General features: G+C 42.2%; 1 protein-coding gene and 1 long non-coding RNA gene across 2 annotated transcripts in view; one reads left to right on the forward strand and one right to left on the reverse strand.

Annotated features, from left to right (window-relative positions):
• Positions 1-369: 369 nt before the first annotated feature.
• Positions 370-7,302, reverse strand: LOC122177252. Its single transcript, XR_006178021.1, has 3 exons — positions 7,046-7,302; positions 2,072-2,221; positions 370-815 (listed from the first exon to the last, which is right to left on the reverse strand). It is a non-coding gene; the product is annotated as an uncharacterized LOC122177252 (long non-coding RNA).
• VWA8 (von Willebrand factor A domain containing 8) overlaps positions 6,696-18,245 on the forward strand; it is a 180,512-nt gene continuing 168,962 nt past the window's right edge. Inside the window, exons 1-2 of the mRNA XM_042866426.1 lie at positions 6,696-6,840; positions 17,259-17,336. Coding sequence (XP_042722360.1) covers positions 6,696-6,840; positions 17,259-17,336 — 223 coding nt within the window. The remainder of the gene's footprint in view (positions 6,841-17,258; positions 17,337-18,245) is intronic.

Consider the following 18,245-nt stretch of genomic DNA (forward strand, 5'->3'; position numbering starts at 1 on the left):
CCTGTGACCCTTCCCAGATTATTCTGTGCAATATCTCATAGATAGCAAAATGCAATTTATCAAGACATAAATATTTGGAAAAAAAACAAGGTGTTCATAACTTAAGAAAAAAAAAGGCAAACATCATTTCAATATGAAAATGGATCAAGATTTACTTCAGGTAATCTGAGATCGAATATTTTGCTTAACTCTTAAGGTAATTGCCAGAAATTTGGGTCTACTCTTGAGCTGTGGACTTAGGAATTTTTTTAGGATATGGATAGATGGCACTCTGGGGGAACTACTGAATTTTACCAAGCTACTCCCCATCCACCAGACTAACCCACTTTGTGTACAGTTGGAGCTTCTCCTAAGGACAAAATGAAATACTAAGGACAAACCAGTGGAGTTTATTTAGCTGATATTTTGTATCAGTGTTTGAAGCCAGCTGTCACAAAAGTTGGCTTATGGTAAGAAGGCAACATGAAGGACATGAGGAAGGACATCGGAAATGTTTGCCAACAAGCATATGTTCGATGCAAGTGCAGCTAAACAGATTAAGCCAGAAATGATCTTATACCCTATGTTGGTAATTAGCACACACATCAGTGAGTTCCCTGAGGTGTAGTGGTCAGTGCTTAGGTTGCTCTTCAACAGGAGAGACAGGATCTTGCTGAGTGGTTCTTCCAGCTCTCTCTTTCTGAAGTGGTCATTACCTTTTCCCATGTTAGCCCTGTGCTACATACTCAGTCAGTCCATCAGCTCTCTCACACACACACACACACACACACACACACATAAGTAATGCTTGCTAGACTTTCCCAGGGTACATATATCTGTGAAGACAAAGAAATCAAGATTTCTGATCATCTCACTGATTTTGTACGAAAGCTTTCATATCAAAAGTAGTTTAATTTCAATAACCAGTAATATACTTCAATACTATGTGTCAGCAAAAGATCTGCACCTAGCTGCAACTGCCAACAAAGAGAAAGCTTTAAATAACAGATAAATATTGAGGAGCGTGTGCTGTATCTATCAGCAGCAGAACACTGAAGGCTCCAGTACCTGCAGACTGTGATGGCCACAGTGCTTTCAGCCTGTTTTAACCTCATCCTTCATAACTTTAGTTCACGTCCCTTTTTGCTCTCATCCTACCTAGTACATAACATTTTCTAGTGCTTTCACATGCTCTCTTTCCCTTTAGAGCTCCCTGTGCTCAACTCACCACTCTTTAACAGTCCTTTCAGGCCTGGCTCCTCATCCCTCTGCTTCCCCAACCTAGGGAGAGAAGGAGGAAGACCACTGAAAGCACATGAATCTCTTTGCCTGCAGTGCACTCTGGCTTTGAAGGAGAAGTAAGAGGCGTAAGTCTGGCTCAGCCCATGCAGTCAAACCCTACATCTGACTTCTTTCAATCAGAATAAGACAAGTTAATTGCTGAACTGTAATGAAGTGTGTTTCTCTGATTTTCAGAAGCTCACGATTCAGCAAAAACTGGGGTCATCAAAATCAGCTTTCTGAAACCAGAATGGCTCTCTTAGCAAAACTCTAATCTCTGTTCTAAAGCACAGAAATAGTGAAGCTTTTAGTATAAGAGCTATTTTCACATAGGTAAAACCAGATGCAGATTTATCAACTAGGATGGAAATTTCATTCTTTCCAGTCTCTTCCTTGCCCTTTAATAGGATCAGAAAGGTTGTATGCATTTCCCTCAAGTGATGGGGCTGCTGATTTGTATAGCCTTCCCAGTAATCTAGGGGTTACAGCTGCTATTGAGAAAAAAGTTTTTTTTTCTTTCCTGAAAAGTGGCTAAGCTATTTTTGTTCAAATTCTCAAAAAAAGCCTTCAGCCTGAGGCAGAAATTCAGCATGAGAAATTTCTGTGCAAATTATTAAAGAATGGTGGAGTTACAAACTACTGAAAACAGATGAGTTTGGCATAAGAAATTACAGATGCCTTCACTTATGGCCTTCATCCTCTGCGCATTTGTACAGTACACATATATGGATATATATCTGTGGTATATGGTATATATATATGTGCATATGGTATATGCAGTACCATTCAATATGGTACTTGCTTTTCTTACCTTCTTTGTTGCTTTTAAAAATATGAACAGGTTTTGTGACTGCAGTAATGTTCTGTGAGGAACGTACTTCTAAGTATCTTGAGGCTGCTAGGTCAACTTCAGGTGTTTCTAGTGAGCAATCAGATGGCAAGAAGCTCCTCACCTCGATGTCTTACAAAAAAAAAAAAAAAAAAAAAAAAAATTAATAATGCCCTTCTCCTTACTGGTTGTAGTTCAGTGTAGCAGTGCAAACAGCACAGCATAACGCGCAAAGAGATGGCTCTGAACAGACACTGAGAAAGCTAATGGAGTGAATGTTAATTCCTTGAAAGATGTTGTCATACAAACAGAGCAAAAATCTTTCAACGCTTAACCGAAGAGGTGGTAATTATGCATTCTTCATCAGTGGAAAATCTGTGATAAACACTATTTGTGGTACATAACCTAGCTTTCACTCATGCCTATTTTATAATAGTGCAGAAGAAAAAGGTTAATGTACTAATAATCAAGAGATGCACAGAAAGAAATTGCCAGTGAAAGCCAGTTTAGCAAGAATCAGGAGATAAGAAGAGAGTTTACAATAGTCTTAGTATCGCAATGTTGATTCATTCTTAAAACCAACTTAGATTAAAACAGAGGACAAATTCAGGGTTCAAGTCAACACAGGAACAGCTGTGCACGACAACTTTTATTCGATTTATATTGTTCCAAGTTGATTCCATACAAGAGAAGCACCTTCTGGTGTTAGAAATACTCTCACTATTGTAAATCAAAGTGGTTCCATGGAAATCGGTACTTAAATTTGTTCAAAACTGATATAAGCCAAAAGAAAGCAAGCTAGCCTCTCTCTCTCTCTCTGTTATCTAACACAAGCCAGCAATGATTGAACACAGCTCGGGAAAACAACTACAAGTTTTAAACTAAGGAAATGAATTCTGCCTGACTAAAAAGAGATACAAGGTTACCTCTTGAGCTAGGGAATGAAAATTTTTGGTGGGTGAGGCCCGTCTCTATGGTTTGCCTCTCTCTCTTAACATTACCAGATGGAACCCACAGCACTGGAGAATGGTGTGGACTCTAATAGACTTCTTTCTTTGCCTCTTTCTGGCCATAGTTTTCAAGGAGTTTAACAACAGACCTATATTCTAGACAAAGAGATAATAATAAACGAAAACTGGTTGACTTAATCACATTCTTTCAGTTCATCCATGTCACTTTGGTAAAAATCAGGCCTCACTACCTTCAAAAGATTTCCTACAAACTTCAGAGAAAGCCATGGTTTCATCTCTCTTGCGTTCTATCTGGTTGTGTAGGAGAAGTGACTATAAGTAGGAAAAGATGATGCATTGTTCTTTACAGCCTGCACCTGTGTCTAATTTTGTCTTGCAGCTACAGATCTGCACCAAAGTAGATGACAGCTACTACAGAGAAGAGTCTGGAAGCTGTCAACTCATAGAGATACTTTCTGAGCTCTTGCTCCTTGGAATAAGTTCTTTTCTGTTTAATCAAAGGAAAATTATTTTTGTTCAGAAACTTCACGTTCCAAATAAGAATGCTGTTAAGCCAGGGAATGAAAATATGAAATAGCTGTTTGTTACCAGTGTTGTAAATCATCTGGGAAAGCCTTGCCAGCACACCAGATGCAGACTGCTAAATCCTTCCACTTCATGACAGGACTGAACTACTTATGGAATCATGCTTTCAGGAAAAAGGAGGGAGCAAGTACCATGTATGTAAAGCATATACATTTGCACAGAACTTACAGTTATGGTTTGCAAGTGAAGCAGATGCTATGTTCAAGCAATAATGTAACATTGTGGAGCAGGATAAAATTTCACACGTGGATGTATACATATATATAAAAGAAAAGGCAGCTTCTATACTCTCATTTTATTAATTTGTACTGATTTTTTAGTGGTTAATAACTGACAATATGGCATAAAAACAACGCAACATTCAAGTTACACATCTGATTGCTTGCGTGTGTATGTGTATATATATATGTGCACACACATACACACATACATTCAATAAAATATCTGCTCATAATTATGCAGAGAGATGGCAATGTTCCCCTTATAACTTTTTCAGCAATAGCTTGACAATCGGTAAAAATAGTTTTCTTATGCTAAAATGGAAATTCGAGGCTGTACTTAAAGCTGAATTTAAAGTTTTGGAAAAGCTGACTAATTTAGAATCTTAAGATAATGTTTTAAAAGGCAAAACATTTCACAGATATATGACTCAGAAAGAGCTGAAATTTAAAGCATTTAGCTTGACAGGTGTATATATGTACAAATACAGTGAGGATTTTAAAAAAGGCTGAAAGTACCTGTACAAAATGTGGAGAAATCTTGTTGTTTCATAGAATTGAGTTGGAAAGGACCCTTAAGGGTCACCTAGTTGAACTCTCCTGCAATGAACAGCCCAGTTAGGTTGCTCAGAGCCCTGTCCAGCCTGGCCTTGATTGTCTCCAGGGCTGGGGCATCCACCACCTCTCTGGGCAACCTGGGCCAGTGCCTCATCATTCTCAGTGTAAACAAAAACAAAAACAAAACAAAACACAAAAGAAAGGGCATTGATGAGATCCCCCTGAGACTCCTCCAGCTGAGCAGGCCGGGCTCTACCATCCTCTCCCCTCAGAAGAGGTGCTCCAGGCCCTTCATCATCTTGGTGGCCCTCTATTAGACTCCTTCCCATATCTGCTCATCATCTCTCCTGTCCTGGGGGGCCTGGAACTGAACACAGTAGCGAACACAGTAGCTCACATGTTATCTCTGGCCTTCAGCATTCAAGATTTCAGTTTACAAGAAATTAGGGCACTGTCTATAAAAGGATGTTTCAATTTAGTTTAACATGTCTTAGACCCAGAAAGGAGGTTCAAAAACCTACATTAGGTACTAAGAAAAGAATTTATACACAGACAACATGCTAGCCAATGGGAAACACTCATGTTTCCCATCTCACCTCATCTCATCATTCTGAAGTGTTTAGAGCATAATGTTGAGCTGCAGAAATGTGTATAGGACTAAATACTGGTAATTCAGAACATCATTTTTCAGGGCTTACAAGTCTAACTTGTCTATGTTTAAACAGATTATCAAGTTATTCTTCAGCAGTTGTCCTTTGGGATAACTGTTCAATGCTTAAAACAGGCAAGAAATGGGAAATTTATTGGAGAAATAAATCCGAGATATCGAAAAACTGAGATACAGATAAAAAAAGCTGGTGATTTGACTCCTTTGAAACTTCGTTTCAACCTTTGGTTGGGCTCCCTCACTATCTATCTTCTTTTTTATTAGTGCCAAGATCCAAGACGCAAGTGGATTTCCCTTGAAATTGGTATTTTTTGTTGACACTGGAGCCTAATGAAAGTTTCAGGCTGTAATGAATTATTCTATTTTACTCTCAATCTTTTAAATATATTAATTTGTAACTTCAGTTAAAATAAGAATAATTTGATCTACATTTTCATACCACGTTATGAAAATCTCAAACCTAAACTGTGTGTAAAATCACTTTTCAGGAATTTGTCTTAAACGATAAAATTAAAAACAATACGATTTTTTTTTCTACTAATGTACCAAATATGTGGTCCTGGGACAACAGGGCATATTAATACAGCATGTTGTGACAGAATTTAAGGAATTAAAATCAGAAAATATCTATTACATGTAAATTTATTTCAGCAGCTGCTGCCCATACTTTGTTTTCTGGGGTGTTTTAAGCTTCTCCAGTCACGGGGTTCAGTCACTTTCATATAAAAATTGTGTCTTTCTTACAGATAGCACTCCAACCATCCTTACTGAACTTAAACCTGCCAGCTGATATGGCAATAAGTTTGGTGGTTTTTTGTTTTTTTTTTACCCCTTTTATCACATAAATTCTCACTTTCCCTGCTTAAAAGCTTCAAACTTTAAACTGTTCCTCTATGAAATGGTAAAATATGGTCAGCTGCTTAGAAGCAAAAACATAGGTTATGTCCTAAGACTAGCCTCGTCCAGTGTTTTATGGACTGTAGTTCTGTGTTCTGAGTTTTTACACACAGGAAGGCCTCTTAAAAGAAGTTCCTTTCCAGTGGGACACAGAGAAGTGAATACACCTCAAATATGAGGAGAGGCTGAGTGACACTGGGCTGCTCGGCTGCAGTAGAGGAGGCTCAGGGGGGATCTCATCAATGCCCATAAACGCCTGAGGGACGGTGCCAGAGGCTACAGCCAGACTCTGTCAGTGATGCCCGGTGCCGGGACCAGAGGCCATGAGCACCAACTGGAGCACAGGAGGTTCCCTCTGAACACCAGGAGCCCTTCTGTGTTGTGCAGTAACAGAGCACTGACACAGACTGCACAGAGGCTGTGGGGTCTCCTCCATGGGGATCTCCCAGAGCCACCTGAACATGGCCCTGGGCACCCTGCTCTGGGTGTCCCTGCTGGGGCAGGGGCTGGAGCAGAGGGACCCAGAGGTCCATGCCAGCTTCAGCCGTGCTGCGAGGAGTGGAAGGACGGTGATGGCGCAGCCCCCCAGCCGCTCAGCTCCCCGCAGGCTCTGCCCGCCCCGGCCGCCGCTCGGCCCGGCTGCAGTTTCCGGTGGGACTTTGTACGGCGGCGCTTCCCTTCCCCGCCTCGGCCCGGCGCTGCCCGCGGCCATGCAGTCGCGGGTTCTGTGCCTAGGCGGCGGGGCCGGGGCTCCTGCTGCGCGCAGGGTCCGCCTGCTCCTGCGGCAGGTGCTGGCCGGCGGGGCGGCTGCGGCTCGGCCCGGCCGCCTGGAGGTGCGGGCGCTGCACGGCTCAGGTAACCACCCCGCCGACACCCGTCCCCGGCTCCCCTCGGCCTTCTCCCCCGTGCCGGGCGCGGTGCCGCGGAGTTCCTCCGTGCGTGCGCTCAGGGAGCGGCGCTGCGGTGCTCAGCCCCGAGCAGCGGGGAGCCACGGAGGCTGCCGGTGGCCCTTTGGGCCCGCGGCTGTCCCGGCTGCGGTATGGGCCCTGCTTGCCCTTACGTTACTGGGTGCCGTATGAGATGAAGGGCAGTGTCTTGGCTCGGTGTTCTCTTCCAAAACGTCTCACCCGCAGAGACTCAGCCCCTGCTTGTGAGCATCGCCCTCCTCAGTCAAGTTAGTTCTTGCAGAGCCGCCGTTTCTGTGCTTTGTGGCTGGTGTCAGGGCTGCCGAGGCAGGTGGTTCAAAAAGGGATTCCCATCAGCGGTGGCAGTGAGCGTGGAGCTGACCTTGAGCAGTGTGTGTGCTGGGAAGATGACCCGGGCTGCCCCGGAGTGTCCTCTGATGCCCTTTGGGCCTGAGCAGAGCAGAACTGCTGCTCAAAAGTGGTGACATATGCCCATGGTAGCTGGCACTTCTCGGGACGACAGCCAGAAGCATCAAACTGCTAAATATAGAGTCTACAATGAGCGGCTGTGAATTAAGGAAACAGAATGCTGCCAAGGGGTTGTGGTGAGGGGTGCTTTCTGAAGGCCCCTTCAGTGCCATTTACCTCAATTTCTGTTGTTTGACTTTGTTCGTGTCTGTTATATGTATTTGCTTCCTTCACGAGGAGCCTTTGAAGAATAGATAACTGTGAAGTTCTTGAAAGAATTCTTGAATAGAAAGTATTTAACTTTTAAAAAATACAGAAAGAAAGCTGGGGTTATTTATTTTTAAAAACAAGAATGAAAAGGAACAAAGTAACAGTTTGTGAAACAAGTGCCTGATGATGATGGGTCAGTAGTGGTGACTGACTTGGTGAGCAAGAAGTTCAGTGAAATGGAAGTGCGTCAATAGCAGAATTACTGAAAGCACTTCCTAAAATTCAGTGTTATGGGATATAACTGGATGTGAGCATGCTGTATGAATAATGAAAATATTCCCCGTTACATTTAATAGTGGTAGTAGTTTTGGTAGGAAGATTTAAATCTCTTGCTTCGAAACTCCAGACAATCTCATAGCTGTTAGAGACAGGAAAATGGATGATATCAGGATTATTTGCTCTCTCAGGTGCTGATCCTATTTATTCTTAATTTTCTGTTTTTTTTTTTTTTTTTCTTAATTTTTATTTTTTAAATCTTATTTTAAATATGCTTGCCTGTCGTCTTACAGGCCCTCTTGGGTTACTGAGATCTGAAGAGCTGATCTGAACTTATGTATGCAGTATGGATTTCTGATATTTCTGTGGGGCTGCACTAATAGCAAGACTTGATGTTGCATGTCTCTTTGCTACTGAAAAGGAAACTATTTCTGTAAGGGCTGGAAGCTGTTAACAGTCAGGCAAAGAGCAAATTGTAGAGTGTGCAGTAATTTGGATCTGACATCCCTGCCAGATTTGATTTACTCTCTGTGGTGGTAGTTTTTAAGCGTAAGGGAGGAACTGTTGTCTGTTTTGTCCTGTTTTATGTGAAAGAGTCATGCTCAGCAATTTTAACTCTGCCTTTATAAAGCAGATTTGTCTTGCTGGTGCACAGAAGGCCACAGAAGAACTGCTAGAGCTATTCAGTGGTAAAGTTTGAGAGAAATCTGAAAGACAATGTTCATGCTGTTGTTGGTTGCATCCTTAATTGTATTTATGGACTTCGTGATGGCTGCAATTACTCCAGTGATCTAATTTACTGCAAGGCCTTATGCTTGTTGCATCAGTGCAGCTGAGAAGGCAGAAAAAGTAGATGGGAACTTTTAAAGCCAACTGTCCCTGGAAGTGTATGGAGTTATGCCGGAGTTATGTAAAATTATTCTAACATTTAAGAAAGGAAGGTGGCAAAAAACCCGATGTCTTTTATTAGACTCACAGATAAGGCTGGAAGAAGGGGATGAGCTGCCAGGCAGATAAGTTTCTGAGTATTTGTGGTCTTCAGTAGGGTTTCACAGTTGCTCCCATGAGTAAATGTCAGTAAATAGCTTCCAAGTTTTTCTGTTTGGCAGGCATTCAAAATTTAAGCTTTCCTGTTTAGCAACTGTTACAGTCAAGGCACCTGTTGATGCCCATTGTAATTGATGAGGCCGAAGTCAAACCTGCTTAACAAACTCAGAATGGTTGCACAGGAAATGCCACAGTGAATTTTGAAGGCTGTTTCATCTGCGTTATTATCTTCTCAGTATCTAAGAACTTTTCAAAACAACTCATTACTTATTTTAAGTCATAGTTTCTTTTTAATTGAAACACATTATTGACATTTTACTTGATATCTGTGCTCTGTTTAGATTAGTTTGATAGCCTGGCTTTTCTGAACTGAGCAAATTGTACTTTAAGAATCTTTGTACGGTTTTAAAATGTCGTGAGCTGCTGTTCAGAGAGCTAGCAGAAGCTTCCCATTCCTGGGCCCTCACACTAGTGGGGGATTTCAACCATCCAGACATCTGCTGGGAGGGCAGTCTGGTATTTGCATGAGTTTTTAGTAATTTCTAGACAGTGCTGGTAACAGTTTTGCAGTATATATGCCAGAGAGCCTAGCCAAGGGTAACATTTTGTCTGCTGCTCACAAGTAGAGGAGAACTGACTGTTTTGGTTATAGATGGTAGCCTGTATCTCTGGGGCCATAAAATGACTGAGCTCTGAAGCTGGAGCAAGGCTGGGGAAGGTGAGCAGCAGAATTCAGATTCTAGGCTTGGAGAGCGCAGACTTCTGCTTTTTCAGGAGACCTGCAGGTAAAATCCTTTGATAACAGCCAAATGCCAAGGAGAGGGGGACCATTTTTAAATAAAACTTAAAGGCAGCTCACAAACAAATAATCCCGTGGTGTAGGATATATCCCAAATAGGAAACACTTATTTGGTGTTTCAGTAAGAAGCCTGTTTGGTCAAGCGGAAAACCTCACAATGAGCTAAAACACGAAAAAGGAGTATACAGAAATGAAATAAGGACAGGCAACAGAAAAGGACTGTAGGAAGTACCATGTGCTATGTGGGGATGAAATCACTGTGCTCTGTAAACTGCAGGTCTTAAGTCCGGAAAGGCCTTAAACTTGAGGTTTGGGTCCAGAGAAACCTCCAAAAGTTCAAGGAGTAGTGTGAAGTTCTGCCAGTTCTACTTCAGTTTTACTGTGTTATAGCACTACAGGCTGGGAAGGGATTGGCTGAGGAGCAGCTTTGCTGAAAAGATTGAAGGGTTGTGGTGGATGTGCGGTTGAATGTGAGCCAACATTACCCTCATAGCATAAAGCAAACGACAGGCTTGGCTAGATCAGGAGGAGCAAGGGTGGGCTCATCTCTAGAATGCTCTACAGAGGTTCCACCTGGAATGCTGTGTCCAGTTGTGAGTTCCCTTTCTAGGGCAATACTGAGAAACTGAAGTCTGCTTCAGGGCTATCAAAACTATTAGGGACCTTGAGCACCAGATGGTGAGTAGAAGTCGAGGGAGCTAGGTTTGATAGTCTTGCAAGGAAGGGAGAGGAAAAGAGGAGAAGTCTGCTTGCAACTTGCAGTTAGGGTTACAAAGATGAAGTCTAACTACCTAATAGTGGCAAATAATATAGCAAGAGGCAGTGCTTACAAATTGAGGCTTATAAGGTTCAAGCTGAACAGCAGAACAAACCTTTTTGCTAGCAGAGTAGTGCAGCAGGGCAAGAGGCTAAGTGGAGAGAGTGTGGAATCTCCATCCTTGAAGGTTTCTGAGACCAAGACAGGGCCTTGGATAATGTGATCTAGCCTTGGTTATAAGCTGAAGTTGAGCAGGAAGCTGGAGAAGATTATATTCAGAGTGCCTTCCAGCCAGTATTTCAAAGATTGTTTGGTAATTGATTTTAGCATTTAGGTTAGCATTTTTCTGATACAGTAAGCAAGTTACTAAGATATATTCTGAAATTTGTATTTCAGGTATGTGAGAGCATCGTGGCATTAGGTGTTTTAAAAACTGAATAATGTATTCACGGAAGTTGAGGAAAAAGAATTTGAAAGCTTAATTTCTGTTTCATAAAGAAAAAAGTTGGCACTTTGAGGATGGGCCACCCGTGTGCTCAGGTGCTGGATAAATGTCAGTTGAAAGCCTTTTTCTTTTCTTTTTTTTCTTTTCTTTTTTTCCTTCATAATGTGTTGAAATTAAAACCTGGAAATACGCAGTTGAATATAATTTAGAAATCAAACTGTTTCATTCTAACAGATGTGATCTAATCCCACAAAAATTAATGTTAGTGGAGCTTAGCACCTTCACGGTTTTAATGTGCTTTTGCTGTTTTTGGCTTTTGAGTCCAGATGGATGGTCTGCATACAAGTGAATGTGTAATACGTTAAGACTGCTGTTGGACTGTGGTAATCTCACATATGTTCAGGACTAAAGAGGCCAAATGGCAATCGTCTTAGCTGTCTAAAGGCTCAGCATTCCTCAAGCTTTGTTGTAGCATCTTGTAAAAACCTTGATTACAGAAAGGTTTTCCCAAGAGGTTGGAACTGTTTTGTGCAGAATTCTTATCCAAAGTCTAAATACATGTATACAACTATGTAGGGTGTTCTCATTTGCTGTGAGTTTCTTTATTTAATACATTAATATATTTCCCCTGTACTCAGCTCTGGGGAGGCCGCACCTCAAGTACTGCGTCCAGTTTTGGTCCCTCACTGCAAGAAAGACATTGAGGCCCTGGAGCGGGTTCAAAGAAGAGCAGCAAAGCTGGTGAGGGGTCTGGAACACAGGCCATATGAGGAGAGGCTGAAGGAGCTGGGATTATTCAGTCTGGAGAAGAGGAGGCTCAGGGGAGACCTCATTGCTCTCTGTAACTGCCTGAAGGGAGGTTGCAGTGAGCTGGAGGTTGGCTTCTTCTCTTGTGGTGATAGGACTAGAGGGAATGGCTTCAAGCTGTGCCAGGGGAGATTTAGGCTGGACATTAGGAAATACTACTTCTCTGAAAGAGTGGCCAGGCACTGGAATGGGCTGCCCAGGGAGGCGGTGGAGTCACCGACCCTGGAGGTGTTCAAGGAACGTTTGGATGTTGTGTTGAGGGACATGGCTTAGTGAGAACTGTTGGTGATGGGTGGATGGTTGGACTGGATGATCTTGTAGGTCTTTTCCAACCTTGTTGCTTCTGTGATTCTGTGATTTGAAAGGGCTATTTGTTATTTTCTTTCTTATTATTAAATAGTAATTGAGTTGTAATCAGTCTTCAAATATGGCCAGTGTCGCTGTAAATAATTTCAATTAAACAACAATATCTTTTTCTTCTCACCACATAGAAAAAGACAGTACGAGTAGAGAATGTTCCTTGTCTTGGGAGGAGAAGAGGAGAAGAAGGATAGTTGATACTAGTTGAAGCTAGTGTTACCATCTAAGCGTTTTTTGGCCAGAACTTTGGCCTTGGAAGCCAAAAGGGCAAACCGTGCCCTGAGGTGCAGCAGGTCCAGCATTGTCATAGGGTGAAGGGAGGGATTGTCTGTTCTGCTCTGTGCTGTGCGGCATCACCTGCAGCACCGGGTGCATCTGGGTGCCATAAGGAGCACATAAAACTGTTAGTGTCCGAAGGAGGGCAACAAGTATAGTGAAGGGTCTACAACGTAGGACATATGAGGAGATGTGGATGTTCTTGGTTTATTCAGTGTGGAAGAGGCTGATGGGAGGCCTGATGGCGGCTGCAGCTCCTCACAGGGGGCAGAGGGGCAACACTGAGCTCTGCTCTCTGTGACGGCAGCAGAGCCTGAGGGAACAGCATGGAGCTGTCAGGGGAGGGTCAGGTTGGGCTTTAAGGAAAGGCTCTTTACTAGAGGGTGGTGGGCATGGAACAGCCTGCCCAGGGTAGTGGGCATGGCCCCGAGCTGCTGGTGTTCAAGGAGCATCTGGGCAGTGCTCTCAGATAAAGAATTTTGAGTGAAGCCAGGAGTTGGACTCAGTGATCTTTTCGGATCCTTTCCAATATGGGGTGTTCAACGATTTTGTGATTCTGCTTTTCTGTGCCTGGCTGCAGTCAATAGGAGGAGCCAGGGAGGATAAAAAGCACAGGGCATTCGTCAGTGGTGCTATACCAAAGTGCTTGGCCAGCCTCCAGCTGCATGGCAGGGCTTGGAGCAAGAGCTGCTACCCTTCCCTTCAGAAGCCCTCAGTAGACTGTGGAAGGCATAGGCCTGCTCACCTGAAGAGCTCTTGTCTTTTTTTTATGGGAAAAAGCAGATGTATATATTATTATCTACAGTGTGGCTCTGGAGAAAAGATACATTATAATCAGTGCATTGTGGTTACTGGCTAGCTGGATATGCATGTTAACTCCTGTCTCACAGCAAGTCAGATCTGTCCAAGCAGTATGTTCTAGGAAGAGTTCACTGCATGTATTGAGGCTGTTTTCATAACTCTTTTTTGGAGAGTCTCTTGCAGTTCCTATTATTGGGTCACTGTATTTATGTGCCCTGAATTTCTGACCCGTATCGCATGGGGCTCTGCCTGCTGCCACTGTATATTGACCAGTCCTTGAATGGCATGTCCCACTTACCTTTAGATTCTGGCTTATTTGGCAACTGCTTTATGTTAGCAGGCATAGCTCTTTGTACATCAGGCACTGACTGTATCCTACTGTTTTCCCTGAAGACCATGATAGCTAAGATTGCTGTTTTCTATGTGAGAGATAAGAAACCAGGGCACATCTCCACCTCTTCACCTCTGTAGCTTTTGTGCATGGTAGTACAGCAGTAGCTTGTGAACTGAAGTATTTATAGAGTATTCTATAATTTGCAATGGAGAAAAATTGTTTGGGATTCATGTTCTCAAATGACAAGCCCAGCTGATTTAACACCACATTTCTACCAGGCAGGCTGTTGTCAGTTCCTTGCCAGCTGGTGTAATGTTGGAGAGAGCCTATCTGGGCTGACAACTCTGCTCAGAGAGTTTGGAAATGCAGTGGAAATGGCATAACCAAACATGAGATTTTAAATGAATGTAGGAGAAACGAATTAGACAAGAAAATATAGCCCAGGTGGAAGTGTGTGATAAGATTAACGTACTAATCCCTCTTGTGCTCATTTAGCTAGGAAAACAGACAGTGCTGTTTTGGTTTGATATTGCTTGTACTTCTATTAAACATGGCTAATATTTTTGCTTTGTGGACAGATGGGAGTTTGAGGCAGTGTTTGTCTCCAGGCAGCGACAAAACCTAAAAGACAAAAGTATTTAGCTTGTGTTAGGGATTTGGTATGCTTAGCTCTCTCCACTGCTTTCATATAGTTCCCTCCTACCTTACTTTGCAGGGTCCATTTATGGCTGGAATACTCGTTGAATTTTTGGAAATGGTAAGATCAGGTGTTAGCATCTTAGGGTCTGAAGTAAATTCTGCCAGAAGAGATGCATTCTCTGTTTTTTACCTAGAGCAAATTAACTTACTTTTTATTTATCTATTTATTTATTTATTCTTAATTTTAGATTCTGGAAAATCAACTGAGGTTTTCAGTGCCAATAAAACAGGTAATTAAAGCATTCTTATGTAGATGATATCATCATTCCAACGTGCTAAAGAAGTCTGACACTTTGTTGTCTCAGCATCTGGCATCTTGTCCCTACTATGTTTTGGAAGACTGTATATGTATGGAAGAGTATTTACAACTTGAGCTGAGGTGATTTCAGCTAGAAGCTCATTAGTCATGTACTCCTGTCTCTTTGCATGTTGGCTGATGAACGGTGAGAAGAAGAAAAAAACCCTGGCAGTGGTTTCCTAAGGATATATCAGGCAACCTGCTCTTTTTAGAATGATCAAATTCTTCCTAGCTGAGCTAATGAGAGAGGTGTCAATTTTTGCAGGAAGCAGTGGGCCTGCAGGATGTTTTTGTAAACTTGGAGGCATTTTGGTAAACCCTTTAGCTGTTTCCCAGTGAGACGGAGTGGTTGGAGCTACTGCAGAGGAAAGGGAACAGGAGACAACGGCTGTGCAGTAAAACAGTTTTTCTAGTTTTAATCTTAGACAAGACAGAAAAATCCTGGGAGCTTCAAAGCCTGCAGTGTCTTACTTCTGTAAGTGGTTGTGTTTTTCATTTGTCAGCTCTTTAAAAACACGTAACAGTTCTCACAACAGGCACAATACCCCTGACCTGTTACTGGACTTTTGGAGTGACTGAACACGTCACGCTGAAGAGGGCATAGTACTCTGATTTGCAGAGTGCAAATACCAGTCCTGCAGTTCAAGGAGAGCCAGGAAATGTTCTGAAGCCTTGGACTGCTGCTTAATAGTTAGCTTAGCCCCTGGTGTTTTGGACCATTGCGCTTCCTGGTTCCTGCATGAGTCTGGAAGAGAAGGGTGCTCAGCTCTAGGCAGGGAGAGTGGGAGCGGCTTGGTGACACTTGGCCTCGGGACCAGGAATGAACCCTTGGCCACCTTCTAAATAGCAGTATTGCTGTTGTCTCCCACTTTCTGGAAAGCCATTTAAGTGCTGTATTGTTGCATAAAATGTAAGAGCAACCATCATCATATGTCATCTGCTGATATTTTAAGGAAAAACGTTTTGGGGTGATTATTTGTGCTTCAGGAGGAACATGAAGGCCCAAGAGTGGGCATATATGTGAGACTGGAAATCCCAGGCTCAGGGCATTGGTAAGCATTTCAATTTGAAAGGAAATGATCTGTAATCCTTTCATCATTGCCTCCTGGTTGTTGCTGTAGGTGATTCCTCACTGGCTGCTGTGAATCCAGTTCTAAATGTGTAGCATTTCCTATGGTTCATTTGAATAACATCAGAATTTGTGAATTCTCAGTGCTGTGAGATCTGCAGTTACATCTGGGTGTGCCGGTAATGGGCCACGTTGGAGTGCAAAATACAAAAGGAGAGCTGCTGTATGTGTGGGAGCCATTTTGATTGCCTTTGTCAGTTTGGACAAACTTCCTCTTCAGCATTCCCCTTTCTAATTCCAACATCAACCTTCTGAACTCATTTATTCCTTACGCATCCCCCTGGTTGCTGTCGGGCAAACCAATAAAACAGTTTTTGGAGTTAGATCTCATTCATGAGCTGTGTCTTTTCTGTATCTCATTTCTCAAACAAACACAAGCATAAATGGTTCACAGAATCACAGAATCACCCGGGTTGGAAGGGACCCCAAGGATCATGTAGTTCCAACCCCCCTGCCTAGCAGGGCCACCAAACATACACATTCAGATCAGGTTGCCCAGGACCCCGTCCAACCTGGCCTTAAACACGTCCAAGGACGGGGCATCCACAACCTCCCTGGGCAGCCCGTTCCAGGGCCTAACCACTCTCCTAGTAAAGAACTTCCCCCTAACATCCAACCTAAATCTAAAAATGGAAAATAAAAATATTTTAAAATTATTTAAAATAATTTTAAATAAAAATTTAAAAATTTAAAATTAAAAATAAATTCTAAAATGGTTGGCCCCAGTTCATGGAAAGGTGGTGTAATCAGAGTGCTGCACCATGGGGCAGTCATTGCAATCCTCTCCATCTACACACTGTTAGGCAGCGAAGGTAATGTGATCTTCAGCAACTATAATGGCAAAAACAACATTTTACTTAGCTTTGTGGTCTTTATACTTCTGAATTTCTGTTAGCATGGTCACAGGAAAAATTCCCCTTTGAGTTTGTTAGCAGTCTGCAGCTTGTTCTCTTGGCCTCACAGGTTTTGGCTTACCCATTTCCTGGCTCAAGCTAGATTTCAGTTCTGATTTCAGTGAGAAAGTACACATGCCCTGCAATTTAACTCAAGCCTGCCAGTGCAGAAGGACAGACAAGACAGGTCCTAGGAATTAACTAGTAAATTACATGGCAGGTGCTTTAGTTTTACTGAAATCCAGAGCAAGAAATGTGCAAGACTTCTCTAACCTTGAATAGGTAGCAAATTCTTCAGCTGCAAGCTGGGGAGTGCAGGTAGAGAGCATTGGCATGAGTATAAAGTTTTGTACCTCCAAGAGACTCCATTTCAGGCTACCTGAAAATGAGGAAGTCAGTATCCCTATAAATGGGAGTGATGTGGCCCTTCCTGCATGGTCTACCTACAAGTATTTCTTACTGCTGTTTCTGCAGACAAACAAGCTAAGGATTTCATTTGAAGAAACAAGCAATGTATCTGGAACAGGGTTCTATAGTGAGCTTGACTTCCATAGCTCCCAACAAAGTTAGCTGTGGAAGGAAGAAGATGAGGAATATTTATTGGATATAAATTTAGCTGATACCTGACCTATTGAAAAGCATCAGAGCCTGGCTGGTAAACTAATAGCTCTCAATTACCACTGCAGGCCTGTGGTGTAAACTTAATATGAACATATTCTACACAGCAAAAGTATGCAGGAACTAAAAGACTCTTTTCTCTTTTTTTCAGGTGATACTGTCACTATTGGAGATGTGTCTTTTAAACTCAAAACACCGAAGAACCCAGAACTTGTTCCACAGAACTACAGTAAGAATCTGCTTTCCTTGTGAATTGACATTGAGGTTTTGTTCTAAAAACCTTACTTCCTCTAGTCGCTCTACTGATTTTACTGAAATTATTTAAGAAATGTGGTTTGAAAAATAATGTACTCTGGGGAAGGCTCTCTTTACTGAGCTCTTTAAGATACCTCAGGTTCAGCAGATTATACTGGAATGTCCTAACTTTGACTGTATCTTGTCACTATAATATATGGGAAGGTACAGGGATTCATGTATGTTTACATATTTTGACTGCTTCATTAATTACTTTTCATGAAGCTCAAATTGTTTGACCATAGAGCTGTACCTGTTTATCATTCAGTTGCAGTATGTCCTAGAAGTTTTCTACTATATGGCGAATGTGTGAGGTTTTCCTACTGTGCTATTTACCATTTCTAGGTTATCATATTATTGTTGTAAGCAGACTTTCAAAATTCATCAATTTAATGAGAAATCAATTGCACAATGATTAAAAGTACTATCAAATACTTAGCAAAGTCACTGGCAACTCTGCAGATTAACTGTGTGCATATGTATATATGCAATTAGTTCACATTACGTTTTGGTACCTTATTAAAAATGCCACACATTTGTAGCCACCCATATTTCCTGCATTTCCTCCTTTTTATTGAGGCTGCGTGCTTCCCAACTTTTCCTTTTGGATCAGCAAGGAAATCACAGTTTTGTTGTGGCATTTCCTAGGGCAGTTCAGGCCAGTTCTTTCCTGTGGATCTAGAATGGTCACTTGCTACTTGTTCAGTGCTTCCACATAGCCGTAAAGGCTACTGGATATCCAAAACTTAAAAACAAACAAACAAAGAAAACAACAACAAAAACCACCTGATTTTTCCACACAGACAAAATTTCAGATTCAAACCAAACACACATGCTGTTCTAA

This window comes from Lagopus leucura, unplaced genomic scaffold (assembly GCF_019238085.1).
Source record: "Lagopus leucura isolate 7727_CA_CO unplaced genomic scaffold, USGS_WTPT01 Super-Scaffold_100001, whole genome shotgun sequence".
Classification (NCBI taxonomy): Eukaryota; Metazoa; Chordata; class Aves; order Galliformes; family Phasianidae; genus Lagopus; species Lagopus leucura.